This window comes from Scyliorhinus canicula, chromosome 10 (assembly GCF_902713615.1).
Source record: "Scyliorhinus canicula chromosome 10, sScyCan1.1, whole genome shotgun sequence".
In the NCBI taxonomy this organism is placed as follows: Eukaryota; Metazoa; Chordata; class Chondrichthyes; order Carcharhiniformes; family Scyliorhinidae; genus Scyliorhinus; species Scyliorhinus canicula.
This window is the reverse complement of record NC_052155.1, coordinates 154,997,797-155,019,778: the sequence shown is the minus strand read 5'-3', so window position 1 is coordinate 155,019,778 and position 21,982 is coordinate 154,997,797. Positions and strand designations below refer to the sequence as shown.

The window sequence follows — 21,982 nt, the reverse complement described above, 5'->3', positions numbered from 1 at the left end:
CCCTTACCTATCCTATTAGTAACTTTAAAAAGAATGCAATTAGATTATATAGCTACAACTTGCTCTTAACAATGTCATGGGTTCTCAAATCACATTTGCTTAAGTGCGGAATTCTATACAACTGACAGATTCTCGCAGTTTCAATAATAATAATCTTTTATTGTCACAAGTATGAAGTTATTCTGAAAAACCCCCAGTCACCACATTCCGGTGCCTATTTGGGTATACAGAGGGAGAATTCAGAATTCTCAGCCGGTACGGGAATTGAACCCTCGCTGCTGGCCTTGTTCTGCATTACAAACCATCTGTCTAGCCCACTGAACTGAATCAGCCCTGTTTCCATAAGTGATGCTAAAATGGCAGGGTTTATAGTTACCTGGATTTTCTCTTCTGTACTTCTTAAAATATGACATTCGCAAATTTGCTCAAAACAAAAGAACTTGAAAAGATTATGACTTATGTTTGCCAATTTCCTGATCTTCCATTAGTATCCTGGGGTGGAAACCATCAGGACCTAGAGATGTACCTATCTCCCAATACTTTTAATGATTTTTTTGTTTTCAAACCCAATAAATCCAGTAAAGTTTTTCCACCTTGATTTATTTTTTGGTATTTTAGCTTCTTTTACTATGAAAACAGATAAGTGCTTGCTTAAATCTGCCATTATCTTGTTATCTATTAATGGATTAATAGTTTTACTATTATCCTTTATCTTAATTGCAGTTTTGTTGTTTCCTTTTTGTAGTTGTTCATATTTCCTGTGTGGCTCTTTATTACATTCTATATTTCTCCCAGTTTTCTGGATAACCCCTTTCTTTACCAACTGTTTAGGATACTTACTTGTAAGTCCGGCTTACATAGGTTTTTGGTGTGATTCTTCTCCTTCTCAAATTTAATGTCAAAATGTTATGTTATGGTCACTGATTACAGGATGCTGCATTACTATCAGGTAATTCATGAGTTCTGCTCTGTTACACATTTTAAGTCTATCATGGTCTGTTTCCTTGTTGAAGTAATGGCAGTGAGGCTAATGGCACTTGGTGTTATTTATGCATCAATGGTACAACAACTTCAGACAAGGGGAAGATGGATTGTTAAATGCTAATATCCAAATGTTTTTTTTATTCATTCATGGTATGCGAGCATCGCTGGCTAGGTCATCCCTAATTGCTCTCGAGGTGGTGGTGGTGAGCTGCCTTCGTGAATTGTTGCAGTCCGTGTAGCGTACACCCACAATGGAGCTGGGGAAAGATGTTGCTTTCGGAGTTGCAAAAAAAAAAAGAGTATTTCACTTTCTGTTTCACTGTGGATGGCATGGACAAGATCATAAACTTGCAACTGCAAACCCACATCCAATAACTTTGTTGCATCTTCAGATACAATATGTCGTCTTCAAAAGTAACAATTTTGAACAAAGATATTTGATGTTTATACAAGACAAAGAATAAAAACTAACCACATGCTGCAGTTCTGGTTGATCCTTCAGCTCTTCCACAACTTTGTCAATCTTTAACAGAAAGCAGAACGAAAATTAATCAGAAGCGAAAACAATCGAATGAGATGTCCACCTCTGATCACAGTTAATTCTGGCTCATTACACTCCGTTCCAAAGCATTATTCAATTGCACAGCTCATATTCTTACATCACAATAGTGACTACACGTCAGAAAAATGTCATTGACTGTGCTTTCCAGAGGATGTGGAAGGCACTACAGAAATGCAAGTCGTTCTTTGTTTCTGTAGTTTCATCTGGAAGTTTATGTTTTTAATGAAAGACAATGTAGTAGCTAAAATGGTTCGCTACTTACTGAAATTTTATCTTCATTGTCCAGGAGCATATTAACTGCTTGCTGTAGGTGAAATACAGAATAATTGTTAAAACAATGTAATGTTTAAAGGCAGGCAAGAATAATTTGTATTTTATAATACATTGCCACCCAGTTAGCTCCTAGAATAAACTTTCTAGCAAATATTGGAATTTGATATCACATGCGATCAGCAGTATTTTAGTCGAGTTCCCTGATACTCTGCAATCGGCACAACTTATCTGGCGCCATTAATGCAGAAAAACATCCTCAATTAATGCAGAAAAACATCCCCATTAATGCAGAAAAACATCCCAAGTTGTTTCATTGTTGTGGGACAGAGGAACGAATGGCAACCTCTTGGAAGAGAAAACGAGGAAGCAACTGAAAGTTTGTTGTATAGGATAGATTGAAATACTTTTAGAGGCAGGGATTTTCATAAGAGATAAGCAAACACTTAACCTTGTGGTGGCTGAAGGCACAACAAGGGATTCTAAACTGATGAGAATGCCCAGAGCTAGCAATGGAATGACTTTGCAATGGAATTGGCTTTGCTGCTTGACTTGTGCACTAGTAACTAGAGGGGAAAAAAAGAGAGCACAAAAAGGGACGTTTATGTTTGTACTGAGGATGGTGAAATTGTTTGCACTTCAGTCATACTTCCAGGTTAATTCCTTGTGCTTGTAATGTCAGTAAACATAATAGAGGATTCATATTCATACAATAATAGCTCATCTTTGTTGAAATCACGACAATTTACATTGGGATTGTCTGGATAAATTCACTGTGCAACATGCAAGACAAGAGTGCTTCTGGTACAATCCCTGGTCTCTGATGAATTATCTAATCTCCACTTGGCACAGACAGAGACACAATTGGGCCTCAATCTCTGGGCTGGGTGGTGGTGAAGGAATCAACCAGCATTCCTGTTCCTGATCAATATTCCGTGGCCTCTACAGGAAAAAGGCTTTGTGTAGTTTAAGTTGAGCTCAGCTGTGGTGCCTTCTGTGGTTGAACAGCCTGCCAAGGTTCAGCGTTAAAGCTCATAAATGAGGAATGGTCACTTGGAGGAGATACCAGAGAACAGTGGATGCCATGGGAATCATGCTGCTATTGGAAGAAAAGCTGTCAATGCTAGAGGCAGAGATGGGAGAGGGGTCCTTGAATCTCACTCAGCGCCTGGACTTATATGGATCAACAAATAAAATTCCCATCAATGAATCATCTAAATTTTCTCTTTATGATGCAAGTTAGCAGATCTACTTAAGGGGCTGATTTAAGCTCAGGATGAAACTTGAGACACACAGATCTGCCCAGATAATTTTCTACAATGCACTGGCATGTGACAGAATACTTGTGTACAATATCACACCAATTCAGCTTCTGGTTAAAGGGCTGCTGATAATTTAACTGCATGGATGAATTTAAAGCAGCTTCCAGTTAAAATGTACTTAATTACTACAGTGTAACAAATTACTAATTATGATTTTCTAACCAAGGAATGTAATTTAGATTTGTTTTACATACCACATGTACCAGCTTTAGAATGCACGTAGACACTTGCACAATCCAACAGCACAGATGAATAGTGCATAAACCATGGGTTGTGCCCAGATAATAGGCCTTGCATCTGACACTATATGGGCACTATTCTCCCGAAAGGGCACCACTTTGCCCAAAGGGCATGCAACTGGGGGCCTCCAATTTCTTGAAAGACTCCCGCCAGTGCTGTTCTGTGTGGTCCCAGTTTGTGGGGACCAGAGCTGAACGGCGTTCGCCCGAGGTCTCTGAGGCGAAGGGGATGACTCCCAAAACCTTCGGCACCTTGGGAATCTGCATATTAGAGTGAGGCGAGCTGTCTCGTTCTAATATGCAGATTTTCCAAAAGGTGACCCTGCCCACAATGCAGGATTTACATCGCAATGTCTCAGCGAGATCGTGATGGATCTCACGAGATGTTGCGAGCTGGGTAGATCATGGGAGTGAGGTCTCCTGGCTTTTATCGGCCACGCTGCGGCGAGCTGCTTTTCTGGCACATTGTGGCCATTGGATCGTGCCCTATGAATTGACCATTTAAAACTGATGCAGCATGTACGGACATTTTGGCAATACACTTCCAATGTTATAAGACTGCAAGACATAGGAGCAGAAGTAGGCCATTAGGCCCATTGAGTCTGCTCTGGTCCTACACTCTCCCACAAGGGGAAACATCTGCCCCGTCAAGCGTCCTCTGTCTTCTAAAAGTTAGCCAATCCTCTACCCATGCTAATATACTACCTCCAACATCATGGGCACTTATCGTTTTAAGTAGTCTTTTCTACAGAACCTTATCGAATGCTTTCTGGAAATCCAGGTATGTTACATTTACTGGTTCCCTTTTACCTAATTCGAATAAATTTGTCAGGCATGGTTTCTCCTTCACTGAAGCCATGCTGACTCTGCTTGATACAGTTATATATTTCTAAATGCTCTGCTATCATATCCTTTATAATGGACTCCAACATTTTCCCAGTGACAGATGTTCAGCTAACTGGCCTATAGTTTTCTGCCTTTAGTCTCCCTCCCTCAGGTTAGTAAGCATACTTTAAAAAGTACTTTGTTAACTGGGCAGTTCAGATGAAAGGTGATTGACCTGAAAAGTTAAAACAAAAATGTTTTTCCCCAATGAAGGGTAATTTAGTGTGGCCAGTCCACTTACCCTGCACATCTTTGGGTTGTGGGGCTGAGCTCACGCAGACATGGGGAGAATGTGCTAACTCCACAGGGACAGTGACCCAGAGCGGGGATTGAACTGGGGTCCTTGGCGCCTTGAGGTTGCAGTGCTAACCACTGTGCCACCCGACCTGAAATGTCTGTCCTAACAGAAGTCGCCTGATCTGTGTATTTCCAGTATTTTCTGATTTCATATCAGAGTTTCAGCATCTCTAGCATTTTGCTTTTGTGTTAAAAGTAATACGTTGTGAAGTACTTTGAGACAACTGAAGTAATGATGGTGGGGTAGGAGCACAAATTCTCTCTTTGTTTTTTTAATGGCATTAGTTCAAGTTAGGTGTGGGGTGATGACATCCTGCTATAGAAACACTAACATTAGAGCTAAATACAGCAAATGTGCCCTTGTTTCCAGCTCACACTGCCTCGACCACTCAGATCTACCATTAATCATTCAATAAAAATGATTTTGAAAAATGTAATTATTTGGATAAAAGGCAGTCTTTAAAAAAATACAACCGGTTGATTTGCAACCCATGTGATTATTGATGAAAATAAACATCATTTGTAACACTTCCCCGATATTGACAGTTCTGCTAATATAGGATGAAGCAGACTCGTACATTTCTTGTTAGAGAATGGCTGGTTTGTCTCTAAATATACTGATTTAGCGGCATACATTGAATGCATCATTTAGCAGTGTCAGCACATTCTTCACTGCCCAGCAACATCGGCATAAGAAGACTACTCATCTCTACAGATATATGCTAGCTTTCGAGGAGTCATGGGGGTTATTGACTGTATCCATCTTACTCATGTCCCACAAGTCTTTGTGCTCCAATTAATACAGTAGCAGTCTACAATCACAAATACAGAATGATGTTGCCAAGTCACTGTTTGCTCAGTGCTTTTCACATTACCCATCTCCTCCAGCCTCATTTAAAGGAACAGGTGAAGGGAAACTTTTAAGAGGCACAGGATATTTTCTACCATTGTTTAGTGGAATTATTGTGCCAGCCAGAGACAGAAACAGAGCACAGATATCTCAATGTCGATGATACCAGTCGGATAGTTTTGGACAAACCACTGCAACCGTGAAACAACATTTCAGATAGACAAAAGGTAGCAGGATGCATTGCAGTAGAACCCTAAGATTTAAAGAGTTATTGTTTTCCCATATCGAGAAATTATTTGCAAATGAGAAAGACTTGTCATTGAGCAAAAGTAGCTGAAAATAATTTATTCTATAAAGTTAATTTAATGAAAGTTGTTACAATTTACAATTGACTTGATCATTTGAGTAATCAGGCGGTAATACGCAGAGAGTGCAACACAGCAAGATTACATGCCCTATCCTCTGGTTATTACAGGTAGTGGAACATTATATGCGACCGCAGATGGTAAATCGCACATCGTACATTCTGACCACTTCCATGCCCTGCAACTATCTCTACATTCTGCCATATACTACTCTCCACAGCATGCTGTGCAACATGCTCCCATTCTTTCCCGTCGTACTCCATTGCACATGATGTTCCACTTCATCCACCATCAGTGACACAGCATTCAGTTATCACATCACAGAACTCCTCTTAAATCCTTCCCCTTCACTGCCACTCAGCTCACCTTCAAAAGCCTACTCAAAATCTACCTAGATGACCCCAGGATTAGCTAACTCTAATATAATCTCTTTCTTCGTACTCAGTGGTTGTTCCCCCATCCAGGATTTACGTGAGAAAAATGTGAAAAAATCCCATTAAATTAAGAGATGATCATTTCTTTACTGCATGTAAAAAAGCAAAACAATTAAACTATTTAAGAGGGAAGGTAGAGATATAACAGAGAATTATAGACCAGTAAGCCTGACGTCGGTATTGGGGAAAGTTCTAGAATCCAGTATCAAACATTTTATAGCAAAGTACTTTGAAAACAGTGGCAGGATCGGTCAGAGTCAGCATGGATTTATGAAGGGAAAATGATGCTTGACAAATCTAATGGAATTCTTCGAAGATGTAACTAGTAGAGATGATGAGGGGAAACCAGTGGATGTGGTTTATTTGGACATTCAGAAGGTTTTTAGAAAAGTCCTACATCAGAGATTGGTGTGTAAAATTAAAGCGCATGGGATTATGGTAGTGTGTTTAGATGGATAGAAAACTGGTTGGCAGACAGGAAACAGGGTTGAAATTAACAGGTCTTTTTCAAATCGGCAGGCAGTGGCGAATGAGGTACCAGGGATCGGTGTTTCCCCAGTTATTAACAATTCTTTTCATGATTTAGATGGAGGGAACAAAATGTAATATCTCCAAATTTGCAGATGACACCAAGTTGGGTGGGTGAACTGTGCAGAGATCCTTCAGTGCGATTTGGACAAGTTGAGCGAGTGGACAAATGAATAGCAGATGCAGTAAAATTTGGAGAAATGCGAGGTATCCGCTTTGGTAGCAAAACTGGAAGGCAGATTATTATCTGAATGACCATAAATTAGGAGAGGGGAATGTTCAATAAGACCTGGGTGTCCTCATATACCAGTCGCTGAAAGTAAGCATGCAGGTGGGCAGCATGCTAGCACAGTGGTTAGCACTGTGGTTTCACAGCGCTGGGTCCCAGGTTCGATTCCCGGATGGGTCACTGGCTGTGAGGAGTCTGCACGTTCTCCCAGTGTCTGCGTGGGTTTCCTCCGGGTGCCCCAAAAGATATGCTGTTAGGTAATTTGGATGATCAACCATGATCATCCATGAGGGGCTGTTTAGCACAGGGCTAAAACGCTGGCTTTGAAAGGACACTAAGCAAGCCAGCAGCATGGTTCGATTCCCGTAACAGCCTCCCCGAACAGGAGCCGGAATATGGCGACTCGGGGCTTTTCACAGTAACTTCATTTGAAGCCTACTTGTGACAATAAGCGATTTTCATTTCATGATCTTAATGAATGGCGGAGCAGGCTCGAAGCGTCGAATGGCTTCCTCCTGCTCCTATTTTCTATATTTCTATGTTCCTATCCTAGCTGATGTTATAACTGAATGGGAAGTTCCTAGAATGGAACCCTGGCACAAAAGACTGCAACTTATACATTTTTTTCAATAAAATGTGGAGGAAGAGTCGTAGGACCGCCTATTAGTTTCAACAAGAAAAAAAATTAAACATGAATAGTTGATTATACAATAGTTGTTAACTTGCCCCTTACTTTAATAAATACACACAGATCTAAAAATTAACATGGATTACAAAGTGCATCTAAAAGGTACAATGGTCACATTAACACAAAATGTCCCTTTTAAGCACACACGATGACAGTGGTCAAATACACGCATTCCACTCTAAACTCAAGTTAGTGTCGGTGGATTTCTCCTCAGAATCATGAGCGTTTCCAATCTCCACAACCAAAAACACACGTTAAAATCTTCTCTCATAATAATGCTTTCCTTTAGTCATTTGCATCCAAAGTCCAGACTAGTTTTCCCAATTACACTTATAAACAAAGCTTCTGGTCCATTTTAATAGCGAATCCAGTCTAAGATTTTACACCAACCCCTTTAGTATTTCTTTGTCTTGACTACTGTGCAAACTGCTCACAATTGCTTTCATTCTTGATTCTTGGGGCTGGTTTAGCATAGTGTACTAAACAGCAGGCTTGTAATGGAGAACAAGGCCAGCAGCACGGGTTCAATTCCCGTACCGGCCTCCCTGAACAGGCGCCGGAATGTGGCGACTAGGGACTTTTCACAGTAACTTCACTGAAGCCTACTTGTGACAATAAGTGATTATTATTAATATTATTATAATTAAGGCTGCATTAAATTATCAGACATTTGTTTAATCTTTAACGGTTGCTGTCCCACTTTAAATCTGGTTACTGCAACTGTCTCTTTAACCCAGAACACTCTTTACTCTTCCTTGAATTCTTCTGAACCATACCTTTGTCTCTGTTCACATAACTCCAGGCTTCTTGGATGGTTCATTTCTCTAGTTTTCTTAACTAGCTGGACATTTTCTGGCATCTGACATTAGGAAATCATGTTCGGAAAACAAAGATTGTTTTAAGGGATCTATATTTGTATTGGTAAACATTAGAAATGAGGTATAGTTTTAAGTGGGTTTAATTTAATGTTTCTATGCTTATCGTTAGATTCAAGCTGGGCAAATATGATCCAAGCTGGACAAATACAGTAGTCCCCTGTTATACCCCGGTAGTCCCCGGTTCGCGATATACCGCGGGGGGGCTTATGGACCCCAACTGTCAGTTGTGTCAATTTCAGCGGCCGGCTGATTATTTCAGTGAGAGCAGCTTCCCTCTCTGGATCAAAGTGAGCCGGCCGCTGAAATTGACACTGCCGGCTGCTCTCTCCCTCCAATCAGAAACATTAAAACTTAAAAGTTGGATTGGAGGGAGAGAGCAGCCGGCAGTGTCAATTTCAGCGGCCGGCTCACTTTGATCCGGAGAGGGAAGCTGCTCTCTCACTGAAACAATCAGCCGGCCTCTGAAATTGACACTGCCGAGGGGGGGGCAGGTGTTGGGGGGGAGAAGAAGGGGGGGGCGGGTGTTGGGGGGGGGGGGGGGAAGAAGAAGGGGGGCGGGTGTTGGGGGGGGAGAAGAGGGGGGGCGGGTGTTGGGGGGGGAAGAGGGGGGGCGGGGAGAAGAGGGGGGTGGGTTTTGGGGGGGAGAGGAGGGGGCGGGGGGCGGGGTGTGGGGGAGACCCCCCTGTGGATGTGGGGGAGACCCCCCTGGGGGTGTGGGGAGAGAGGGTGGACCTGCGGGTGTTGGGGGAGAGAGGAGGGCCCTGCGGGTGTTGGGGGAGAGAGGGGGGCCCTGCGGGTGTTGGGGGAGAGAGGGGGGCCCTGCGGGTGTTGGGGGGGGAGAAGAGGAGGGGGGCGGGTGTTGGGGGGAGAGAGGAGGGGGGCGGGTGTTGGGGGGAGAGAGGAGGGGGGCGGGTGTGGGGGAGACCCCCCTGTGGGTGTGGGGGAGACCCCCCTGTGGGTGTGGGGAGACCCCCCTGGGGGTGTGGGGGAGAGAGGGGGGCCCTGCGGGTGTTGCGGGAGAGAGGGGGGCCCTGCGGGTGTTGGGGGGGGGGGGGGAGAGGTGGGGGAGCGGGTGTGGGCGGGTGTGGGGGAGACCCCCCTGTGGGTGTGGGGGAGACCCCCCTGGGGGTGTGGGGGAGAGAGGGTGGACCTGCGGGTGTTGGGAGAGAGAGGAGGGCCCTGCGGGTGTTGGGGGAGAGAGGGGGGCCCTGCGGGTGTTGGGGGACGGGGGAGGAGAGGGGGGGGGGAGGGGGCAAGCCGGAGGGTGTGGGGAGGGGGCGAGCCGGAGGGTGTGGGGGGACAGGGGGCGAGCTGGACGCTGTGTGGGAGAGCAGGAGGGTGTGGGGGAGAGGGGGAGAGGGAGCGAGCCGGAGGGTATGGGGGGAGAGGGGGCGAACAGGAGGGTGTGGGGGGAGAGGGGGCGAGCCGGAGAGTGTTGGGGGGGAGAGGGGGCGAGCCGGAGGGTGTGGGGGGAAAGGGGTCTAGTTGGAGGATGTGAGGGGAGAGGGGGCGAACCGGAGGGTGTGGGGGGGGGGGGAGAGGGGTCTAGTTGGAGGATGTGGGGGGAGAGGGGGCGAGCCGGAGGGTGTGGGGAGGGGGCGAGCCGGAGGATGTGGGGGGAGAGGGGGCGAGCCGGAGGGTGTGGTGGGGAGAGGGGGCGAGCCGGAGGGTGTGGGGGGAGAGGGGTCTAGTTGGAGGATGTGGGGGGAGAGGGGGCGAACCGGAGGGTGTGGGGGGAGAGGGGGCGAGCCGGAGGGTGTTGGGGGGGAGAGGGGGCGAGCCGGAGGGTGTGGGGGGGAGAGGGGTCTAGTTGGAGGATGTGGGGGGAGAGGGGGCGAGCCGGAGGGTGTGGGGGGGAGAGAGGTCTAGTTGGAGGATGTGGGGGGAGAGGGGGCGAGCCGGAGGGTGTGGGGGGAGAGGGGTCTAGTTGGAGGATGTGGGGGGAGAGGGGGCGAGCCGGAGGGTGTGGGGGGAGAGGGGTCTAGTTGGAGGATGTGGGGGGAGAGGGGGCGAGCCGGAGGGTGTGGGGGGGAGAGGGGTCTAGTTGGAGGATGTGGGGGGAGAGGGGGCGAGGCGGAGGGTGTGGGGGGAGAGGGGGCGAGCCGGAGGGTGTTGGGGGGGAGAGGGGTCTAGTTGGAGGATGTGGGGGGCGAGGGGGCAAGCCGGAGGAAAAAAAAAGAAATTGACACTGCCGGCTGCTCTCTCCCTCCAATCAGAAACATTAAAACTTAAAAGTTGGATTGGAGGGAGAGCGCAGCCGGCAGTGTCAATTTCAGCGGCCGGCTGATTTCAGTGAGAGCAGCTTCCTTCTCCGGATCAAAGTGAGCCGGCCGCTGAAATTTTAATTGGATCCACGATGGGGGTTTTAAATTTATTTAAAAATCTATGCTAGCGCTTCCCATATTGAGTCTACGGGGGTCTGACCTCTCCCCCCGCCCCCCGTAGACTCTCAATGGGAAGCGCTAGCATAGATTTTTAAATAAATTTAAAACCCCCATCATGGATATCCGCGGCTAAGATACAACGCGGGTGGCTGTCTTGGACCCCAACACCTGCGTTATAAAGGGGGACTACTGTATGTTTGTATGTGTGGAGGTTGGTTAAGTTGCAACCGTGTCACTATTGTGCTTAGACAGGGCTACTGTATGAAAAATAAGTAGGCCAGCATCGGTGTGAGGGCATTGCTTAACAACCGGGGCCTTGCAAGGTAGAGAATAAATTAAGTTTTAAATTTGAGCTAATTTGATTGCATTTGGAGGTAATGTAGTGAGAAGACAGCTCTCATAGCTCTGCCAGAAGCAATTGGTCGAGAAGGCTGAAGAGAGAACATCTCTCTCAGCTTTGCTCGAAGAAAACCATTATCCCATTGGGTATGGTTTAACAAAACAAGTGCAAAGATCTGAAGAGCAGCTAATTAAGGAAACTTAGAGTTGTACTAACTCGCCACGGCCAGGCTTCATACAAAACTCTTGTCTTTTTGAACAATGAAAAGAACTGCTGACACGGTGTACAGTGCTCGTGTCCCAGCCTGGGGACCATTGGGAACACCGGTCAGGGCTACGGGTTTTAAACTCCTGCCAAATGGTTCTGAACGTCAAGCCTCTGCCTGCTCAATAGGGGAACTTGTATTCCACAAATCCACGGGCAGATCAATCAACAATCCCCCAGTGTCCTTTGTGGCCATCATAACATCCCTCCCCCCTCAAGTATGTTTCAGCCCAAGTGCTTCCATGATGAGGAGGCCTCTTCTGCCTCTTCACATTCGGCCTCAACTCTGCAGTAGGTGGGGCCGGATTGGGAGGTGTGAAGCAGATTGGCGGAATTTGAAGCAGATTTGTTTCCGCAGGGAGCGCTCAAGGATCAGCGATGTGGGTTCTTCTTTGGCATTGCCTATTGGGGAAATAGCCGATTCCTTGGCCACCGTATGATAACCAGAGTCCACAAAATTGGAGGAGATGGAAACAAGGCTCCAATGGGGGCAGGCTCCCTACTTCTGAGGTGCTCCAGGTGCTTTGTCCTGTAGGATTCAGGCCCCGCTTTCTCGAATACGAGCCAAGTGGTGGAAAATGGGATTAGAATACCTGGATGTTTGCTTTTGACTGGCGTAGACACGATAGTTTGAAGGGCCTTTTCTGTGCTGTAGACCTCTCTGACTCCAGGGACTGAACTGAAACCAGCTCAAAAATTCCGTATGCAGATTGGCTCACCAGTCCCGAACACACTCTCAGATCTTACGGCATTATGATTTCTGTTTTGATTTTCCAGTTGGGACTCCACTCTCCCTGCCAAGTTTGGTTATTACAAGCTTTATCTGGTGCAAAGCCATCGTCCCATCAATAGTTCTGCCCGGGTGACTCCTGTTGTGGTATGGGGAGCGATCGTGTAGTCGAATAAGAAATGTGCCAACTTAGTCTCTGTAGATGCGGCTGGCTGCCTGGCATGCCCTTCTTGAAGGTCTGCACTGCTCGGTCTACCAATTTGTTGGACGATGAGTGATATGGCAGCGTCCATATGTGTTTGCTGCCATTTGATTTCATGAAGGTCTGGAACTCCCCACTAGTGAAGGCCCTGCCAATGTCAGACACCAAGACATCTGGTGTGCCATTGTGAGCTAAAATTTGTTGAAGTTTCTCGACGGTGACATGGGAGGTCATACAAGCAATGCAATGTACCGCCATCCACTTGGAATGCACATCCACCAAGATCAGGAATGCAGACCCTAAGAAAATCCCGGTGAAGTCTACATGCACTCGTACCCATGACCTGCCTAACCATGGGTGTAGGGAAGTTGAAGGAGGGAGTTTCTGGTTTTATGGCATTGTTATATTTAATCAGGTCCATGATGTCCAGGCCACCCAATATAGCTCCTGGTGAGCATCTTCATTTTGGAAACCCCAGGGTGGCAGTTATGTTTTTCCATTAGGATTGGGCACTGCTTTGGGCGGGGAACCACTATCCGGGATCCCCACAAGATTATACTGTATTCGACATGGAGTTCTTCTCTTTTAGTTAGGTATGGTTTATGGGTTCATGTCGTCAGAGGCTTGTCGTCGGATCCCGGCGTTCAGGATTATGCGTTTTAGTGTTGATAATGTTGCGACTAAGCCTCAATTTGCTTCACCGATACTGGAAGGGTTTAATCGTAATGCAAGGCCACTGTAACTTCTTTTAACACAGGCAAGGAAGCTAGGCTTGTGGGCAGCAGGAGATGACTCAAAGCATCAGCGTTGGCTATTCGCGTTCCAGGGCGATGCTCGAAGGAATGTTTGTGGGCTAAAAGTAATAAGGCACATCGCTGTATCTAGGCAGAGGTGATAGGAGGGAAGGCCCTATCTTCTTTAAAAAGGCCAGATAAAGGCTTTTGCGGTCACTATCACAAAACACATGTCATCGATGTACTGGTGAAATTTCTTGAACACCAAATATAACTGCCAAGCCTTCCTTCTCAATTTTCAAGTAGCGTCGAATGCCTCCAGGACAGTCCAGGATGCGAAGGCAATGGGCCAGTTTTCCAACGATGCAAGAATACCATCCTAACTCCGTAAACTGAGCATCGCAAATCATTATGAGCTCCTTTTTGGGATCGTAATGGGCCAGTGAATTAATGATAAGAGCTGCCGTTTGATTCTTTCAGAGGTCTCTTCTTGTGGCACCTTGCAGGACTATTTTTGGTAATTCCTCAATAGTAGATGTCATGGCAACAGCAAGGAAGCCAAGTTCAGGAGAGATTTCCCATAATAATTGATTAATCCCAGGAAGGATTTCATATCCGTGGCATTTCATGGGGTAGGTGATTCCTTAATGACTTTGACCATGGCCTCCACCCCTTGGAGGCCATTTTTACCCACTCTGTTGCCTGGATAGATTACTTCACTTGCTTAGAAAATGCACTTCTCTCTTTTAAGATGTTGCCTGCTTTTGAAAAGTGCTGCAGGACTCATCTAGGTTTGCTCAGAAGCCCCTGTAACCAGAACGTCAACCAAGTACACCGCAAATTGGTTAACCCTTGAGAGTATATTCTCCATGACACTCTGAAATATGTCACACGCTGACAAGACCCCAAACGGCAGGTGGGCATACTTGTACAGGCCCTTGTGTGTTAATTGTGACGCATTTACAAGAGGGTTCTTCTCGTTCGAACTGGAGGTAGGCGTGGATCATGTCTAGTTTTGTGAAAGACAGGCCATCTGCCAATTTGGCGATACGCGACATGGAGTATGCATCCAATTCTGAGACCCGATTAACTGTGAATTTATAATCCCTGCATAGATGGACTGATTGGTTAGGTTGGCGGACTGGTACGATGGGAGCAGTCCAATCAGCGAATTGCATGGGTCTTAAATACCTAGGCTTTCCAGATACCCAATCTCAGTTTCTACTTTCTCGAGCAACACATCTGGAACCGGTTGTGCCCTTAATTTGGCATGGCATCTGTGTCAACATAGATTCTGGCTTTGGTTCCTTTTATTTTTCCAAGGCCGTCGTGAAAAACGTCAGGCCATTTACTGTTAATTTCGTACAGTTCTCCAAAATCAAATCTGAAAATTACCAGCCAATCCAGTTTGATCCACTGCAGCCAATGTCTGCCCATAGGAAATGTTCCCCGTCATCGTAACCAATGAGTAGAAGTCGCTCTGACTGTTATCTGTAGGTCACTGGGGTTGTTGTGGTTCCCATAAACCATAAAGATTCCCTCATACAAGTGGCTAAGTTAACTCTGGTGATCTATATTCAGAGATAGGGTGTCAGTCTGGAGGCGATTAAATGTCTGTTCTCTCATGACGAAGACAGCAGTCTCAAGTGTCCATCTCCAACTCTAATGGATAACCATTCATGACTAGCCTCATCATTATTGGAGCGACCTTAGTCGTGACGATACAGTTCAATTGCATTGTCTCTTTGTCTGGAAGTGGGTGGACTTTCATGGTACAAGCCTGTGCTGGCCTTGGTTTCTTGTCTGGGTATAAAGAACAATACAGCACAGGAACAGTCCCTTTGGCCCTCCAAACTTGTACTGGTCATGATACCACCCTTGGTTAAAACCCTCAACACTTCCTAGTGCCATATCCCTCTATACCCATCCTATCCATGTATTTGTCGAGATGCCTGTTGAACTCCGTTAATGTATCTGCTTCTGCAGCCTCCCCTGGCAGCGCGTTCCAGGCACTCGCCACCCTCTGTAAAAACACCTGCCTCGCACATCTCCTCTAAACTTTGCCCTTATGCTCCCTAGTGACGGACCCCTCCATCCTGGGAAAGAGTGCCTACCTATCCACTCTATCCATGCCCCTCAATCCTGTAGACATCTATCAGGTCACTCCTCAGCCTCCATCATTCTAATCCCGATTCCAGCAGTCTTGCCTTGGTTGTAGCCTTCTATAGTTCTTATAGTAGTCCCTTAGCTGGCACTTGCATTACTCCAGAGTGGGTCATAGACCCATAATAGAATTTACAGTGCTGAAGGAGGCCATTCGGCCCATCAAGTCTGCACCTGCCCTTGGAAAGAGCACCCTACCCAAGCCCACACCTCACACTATCCCCGTAACCCCACCTAACCGTTTTGGACACTAAGGGCAATTTAACATAGCCAATCCACCTAGCCCGCACATCTTTGGACCTATACCAGGATATAACTGGGGTTGTCATGAGGTTTGCATAACTGCTCGGGCGCCCGTGAAGAGTTTTGGTTAGGCAATGGGCGACTTGCATTAGCACCATCATCTGAGGTATGGGCTTTCTTGTAGGAGGCCCCTCCCCATAACCAAGGACACTACTGTCTGGTGCCCCTTGTGGTTCCTGAGCTCATTCTCTGTTCTCCAGGGATAGGGCTATCTCAATGGCTCTTTTTAGGTCTAGAGTAGGATCCGCCAGTAACTTCTTGAGTCGTGACACTTTATGTCGCACACCAATCTATCACTTAGCAGGGATGGGCCGAATTCACAGTATTCCACCAATTTCCGCAGCCAACTGAGGAAATCAGTGACGGGTTCTCCGGAGTCGTCCCTGCTGTATTTAAATAGTGCCTCTGGAGGATGATCGAGGGCTTCAGGTCATCGTGGTTTTGCACTAGGTATGCAAGCTCATCATATATTTTTGAGTCGGGGCCTTTGGGAAAGTAACGCTTTTTATGACTTTATATGTTGGGGCCATGCATGCTGTCAGTAGAATTCTGTTTTGCCTCTCGTCCCCCACCATGTTGTCAGCCCGGAAGAAATAGCTCATGCACTCTGCATACTGGGCCTAGTTCTCTCTGCTAATATCTTAAAACTTGAGCTTACCGAAAAAAGACATTTTCTTCGTTGCGTACTGGAGAGCTGTTTGCTTCACTCTGAAGGCTGCTCAGGAATGTCATTTTTACTCCTCGTCGCCAAATGTAATAACTCGCCAAGGCCAGGATTCATACAAAACTCTTGGTTATTCGAAAAGAAACGCTGCCACGATATATTGTGCGTGCATCCTAGCCCGGGGACCATTCGGAACACAGGTCCAAGTTTGGGCTGCGGGTTTTAAAGTCCCGCCGAATGGTTCCTATTGTCGAGCGTCCTCTCACTCAATAGGGGAGCCCGTATTCCACAAACTCCATGGGGGGAATCAATCACGTACACATAGGAACATACATAGAACATAGAAACAGGAGTAGGCCCTTCCAAGCCTGCTCTGACATTCAACATGATCATGGTTGATTCAATACCCTGATCCTGCCTTCCCCCATATCCCTTGATCCCTTTAGCCCCCAAAACCAAATCTAATTCCTTCTTGAAATCACACAATGTTTTGCCCTCAGCTACTTTCTGTGGTAGTGAATTCCACAGATTCACGACTCTCTGGGTGAAGAAATTTCTCCTCACCCAAGGCCTAAAAGGTTTATCCCTTATTCTCAAACTATGGCCCCTAGTTCGGAATTCCTCCACCATCAGGACGATTCTTTCTGAATATACTCTGTCTAATCCTGTTTGAATTTTGTAAATTATGAGATTCCGCCCTCACTCTTCTAAACTCCAATGAATATAATCCTAATCGATTTAGTCCTGTAATCCCAGGAATCAGACTGATAAACCTTCACTGCACTTCCTCCATAACAAGATTCCCGGCTGGGTCACTGTCTGTGTGGAGTCTGCACGTCCTCCCGCTGTGTGCGTGGGTTTCCTCTGGGTGCTCCGGTTTCCTCCCACAGTCCAAAGATGTGCGGGTTAGGTGGATTGGCCATGCTAAATTGCCCGTAGTGTCCTAATAAAAGTAAGGTTAAGGGGGGGGTTGTTGGGTTACGGGTATAGGGTGGATACGTGGGTTTGAGTAGGGTGATCATGGCTCGGCACAACATTGAGGGCCGAAGGGCCTGTTCTGTGCTGTACTGTTCTATGTTAAGAACATCCTTCCTCAGATAAGGACACCAAAACTGTACACAATACTCCGCAAAACATCCTCATTCTCAAATCTTCTCGCTATGAAGGCCAACATCCCATTTGCCTTTCACTATCTACACACCCTGCCCCCATGTCCTAAGTTCTTTGACTATCTCCCCCACCCCCCCAGTGTCTTTGTGGTCATAACAAGAGAAATGTCCACGAAGTCTGGAGTTAAGTGAACAGAGAGCAAAATATTGTTCAGAAGAATTCAAGGAAGAATAAACAGTGTTTTGAGTTAAAGAGAGAATTTCAGCAACCAGATTTAAATTGGGACAACAGCCTTCAATAAGTAAAACAAATGTCAGATGCCATTTTAATATAGTCTGTGAATGGAGAGTTAAAACAATTGTGAGCACTTTGCATAGCAGTTAAGACAAAGGAATCTTTACAGAGTTGGTGTGAAATCCTAGACTGGATTCACTGTTAAAAGTGGACTGGAAGATATGTTTAAAGTGTAATTTGGAAAACCTTGTCTGAACTCTGGAATGCAAACCGCCAAGGGAAAGTATTATTATGAGTAGATTTTAAAGTGTGTTCTTGGGAATTGAGTTTTGAAACCCTCATGTAACAATTATCTGGGTGGAGGGGGGATTCTGAGGAGAAAACCACAGCCATTCCCTTGGGTTCAGAGAGGAGTGTGCCTTACTACAGTCATCTTGTGTACTTAAACGGGACATTTTGTGAAATGAGATTATTGTAGCTTAAGATATACTTTGTAACTCATGTTACTCTTTAAATCTGTATGTAATTATTAAGCTACAGGGGAGTAATGGAGAATTATATTTTAACCCAATTTTCCCATGTTTAGTAAATATTTTATTCCAGGTTGTTGAAACTAATTAGCGATCCTGTGACTTTGTTCCTCCAGGTTTTATTAAAAAAGTAAAAGTTATGGCCTTTTTAGTCAGGATTCCATTGAGATTTTTCCGTCCAGTTATAACATCAACTGGGATCATAACAAACACCCACATGCTTATGTATTTTATTTATTCTTCACGCCGTAGCTCTCTCAAAGCACAATAGAGACAGGGTTGTAAACTTAACCAACCCCCACGCATACAAGCACCTTTTTTCCAGCATGAATCTAACCATAGGTTTTACCCTTCCAAGTACAGAAACATTAAATTAAACCCACTTAAAAACTATACCTTATGTTTAATGTTTACCAATACAAATATAAATCCCTTAAAACTACCTTTATTGTCTTAAATGAAAAGTAAAAACGGAGAGCAACATGAGAATTAAACTTTCATACCTCCTTATCAAACTCCATGAGAAGAACAATCTTATCCTTGATGGAGCTGAAGAGATTGTGCTTGTGTATGAGCTGGAAGACATCTTTATGTCGCAACTTTAAGTAAATTTCAAGAGCTTTGTCATAACGCTGGTCATAGGTGTACCTGGGAGCAACCCAAACAAATGTTAACCATGATACCAAGTACAGTCTGCACCTCTTGCTTCAAAGTTACTTTACTCAAGATGTCTGGTCATTTATTTTTGCAGCATTTTTCTATTTCATTAAGGTTGGTCAATTCAAATTTTGGGATAATCCCAACTTTGTAAGGACAGAAAACTACTGATCCACTTTAGATTGTAAACGTAAACCCAAGTAGTAACCAACAAAGAAGATGCAAAAACATCAGTTTCTAGAAAATCATTGCAGAATTAACTAGAAAGGGCAGATAGAATACACATCTGAACAGAACAACAAGATTAAATTTAATACATAAAAGTGCAAAGTAGAAAAGAAAAAGAATCCATACACATACATGAATGGCACTGAAATATTCAAGGACGTCGATACAAAGATTCCTAGGTAACTTGCAAAGCTCACGCTTTACGTGTCTGACCAATGCAGGGCAGCAATCAATAACGCCAATAGAATGCCAAATTACTTTGTGCAGAAGCAAGTGATTTTACAGAAGTATACACAATAGTTAAAGGCATGGGAAAAGATATATATTGCTTCAAATCAAATTGAGAGAGCAGGAAAGAGGGACATCTGTTCAAAGTCTAAAAGATAAATTTAGGATTGTTTAACAGGAAGCTCTTCTTCACACAATAACCAATCAACACACAATTGACTCCCCGATAAGAATAGTGAAAGCAAATATTTGGCATTTTAAAAGAATAGCTAGAAGTAGCTATGAGGTGGTGAAGGTTATATAGTCTTTGTGGATGGATGAATTATCCAACTTAACATTCACAAAATAAAATACAAAAACAGGCCACCAGGTTTGTGCTGATCTTCTTTTCCACAAGAGGCTTCCATGTCTAATCGCGCCCACATATGGTTTAATATTTCTCCTGCACATGCAAGTATGTAATTCACGTTTAAAATATTGTGAAAATAAAGATTATTAAAAAAGGGAATTTAACATTTCAGCCATTCTCGGTCTGTCCTCTGTAATTTTGTCTGTTTCTTTAATTTTGCATTGTAGCAAATTGCCCTCCTCAGCAATGAATGTCTGAGGTCTGTGTTTGATGAAATGCTACATAATAGGCTTGTCGACAACTTGAGGCCCATGGAATAAAAAGGACAGTGGTGGTATGGAAGTTGGCTGAGTGACAGGAAACAGTGTAGTACTAAACAATTACTTTTCAGACTGGAGAAAGTTATTTGGTGGTGTCCTTCAAGGATCTGCAATACTAAAATCATAGTTTTTCTTGATGTATTTTAATGACTTAAAGACATTAGTGCGCAGGGAACAATTTCAAAAACTTGCAAGAATTGGGAACTGTGAAGAAGATATAGACTTCAAGAGGACACAGACAGGCTGGTGAAATGGGCGAGCACATGGCAAATAGGATTTATGGGCGAGAAATAGGAAGTGCTAAATTTTGGAAGGAACAACAGGGAGTGACAATACAAACCAAAGGGTAGAATTCTAAAGGGAGGGTGGCTACAGGAACAGGCAGATCTGTGGATATATGTGAATAAAACATTGAAGGTGGCAGAGGACTTGAGCAAGTGGTTAAGGTATATGGGTTCCTGGGCTTTATAGATTGAGGCAAGGAGTACTGCAAGGCAGGTACGATGAACCTTTCTAAAACACTGGTTTAGCCTCAACTAGATTACTGTTTCCAATTATAGACACAACATTTTTGAAGAACATGAAGCCTTTAGAGAGGATGTAAAAAAAATTCCAATGGTGAGAATAGATTGGAGAAGATGGCATTGTTCTCCTTAGAGAAAATTCAGATGAGATTCGACAAAGATATTCAAAATGATGAGTAGATAGAAATTGTTCCTTTTGGTGAAGGGGTTAAGCAGCAGAGGACACAGATTTCCAATGATTGGTTAAAAAATCCAAAGCTGGCATGAGAAAACACTTTGTTTCTCAGTGAATGGTTTGGATTTGGTATGCATTACCTGAGAGTGTGGTGAAGACCGATTCAATGATGGTTTTCAAAAGGGAATTGAATAATTATCTGAAGAGAAAAAATGTGCAGGGTTATGGGGAAAGGGTGGGGAAGTGGGACTAGCTGAATTGCTCTTGCAGAGAGCTCATGTGGACTCCATATGCCGAATAGATTCCTTTGTCACCATAAAAATATTATGATTCAAGGACACTGATGAGAACAGAGATACTCACAATTCTGCGAGCGTTGTCAACAACGTTCTGTTACTCGGAGCCCGATCCAGATGATCCAACACAGAGCGGACTACAGTCATATTGTTATAAATGTCACCGGGCCACTCTCGTATTAAAGATGCAAACCCCTTAAAAAAAAAGATAACATACATGAACTATGAATCCAAATTTGTAACTGGCCAAAGACTTTCCTTCTTTGTGTGAAATACATCTTCTGTGCAATGGAAGAATGAAGCTTAGTTGGACAGATTTTGGGATGCTGCAGAATCATTAATGAGTTATTGTGGCTTTATAAACATACTTCATTCAACTCTAGCTTCATATGAAGCCCACAGGACTGGTTTAATTTACAGAACAAGTTTAATTTAAGCTGAATGAAAGTGCAACAGACTTGCTGTTATACTTTTAAGTACTGGAACCTGCACTTTAGTATACCTAGAGAGGAATGAATGGTTCGGCAGCATTGTTAATCATGAAGGCTCAATGTGACGTGAATAAAACCAACTCAACAAGGTTGGTAATCTAGCTTTCTTAATTAATCATCTCCATATACCATAGGAGTATAATAAAGCAGTATAATTTAGAAAGGAAAGTTCTGCATAGGCGATCTAATGCAAAGCAGTTAAACAAACTGCCAATGACATTAACTGTGCTCTTGTTGTGAAGTTGAAAGACGTCTTAGTTTGCAAAATCTGTCAGAAAATGATTGAGAAATTTTTAGGATGCATTTGTGCCACGTGTGGGATAATCTTTAACCTGCTCCGGGCCTTTTCCCTGCAAGGAAGTAGCAGAACAAAATACCCTCAGTTGTTCACTAGCATACTGTGAGTTTTTGCAACATGCCAAACAATTTAGTTGCTGAAACTAAAAGACTTTATTTTGTATCGTCTTCAAAATAGTTAAGTTAAAATGGAAGCAGTCACTAGTTCCCAAAATTCAACACAAAAGA

The 21,982-nt window shown here is 44.4% G+C and overlaps 1 protein-coding gene across 5 annotated transcripts in view; it reads right to left on the bottom strand.

The window, feature by feature from the left end:
* Positions 1 to 21,982, bottom strand: part of vps41 (VPS41 subunit of HOPS complex) — a 224,865-nt gene that overhangs the window by 44,484 nt on the left and 158,399 nt on the right. For all 5 annotated transcript variants that reach the window (XM_038809941.1, XM_038809942.1, XM_038809937.1 and 2 more), the window contains exons 18-21: positions 21,034 to 21,161; positions 18,693 to 18,837; positions 1,809 to 1,850; positions 1,457 to 1,507 (exon numbers count right to left, since the gene is read on the bottom strand). In XM_038809941.1, the coding sequence (XP_038665869.1) occupies positions 1,457 to 1,507; positions 1,809 to 1,850; positions 18,693 to 18,837; positions 21,034 to 21,161 (366 nt within the window). The remainder of the gene's footprint in view (positions 1 to 1,456; positions 1,508 to 1,808; positions 1,851 to 18,692; positions 18,838 to 21,033; positions 21,162 to 21,982) is intronic.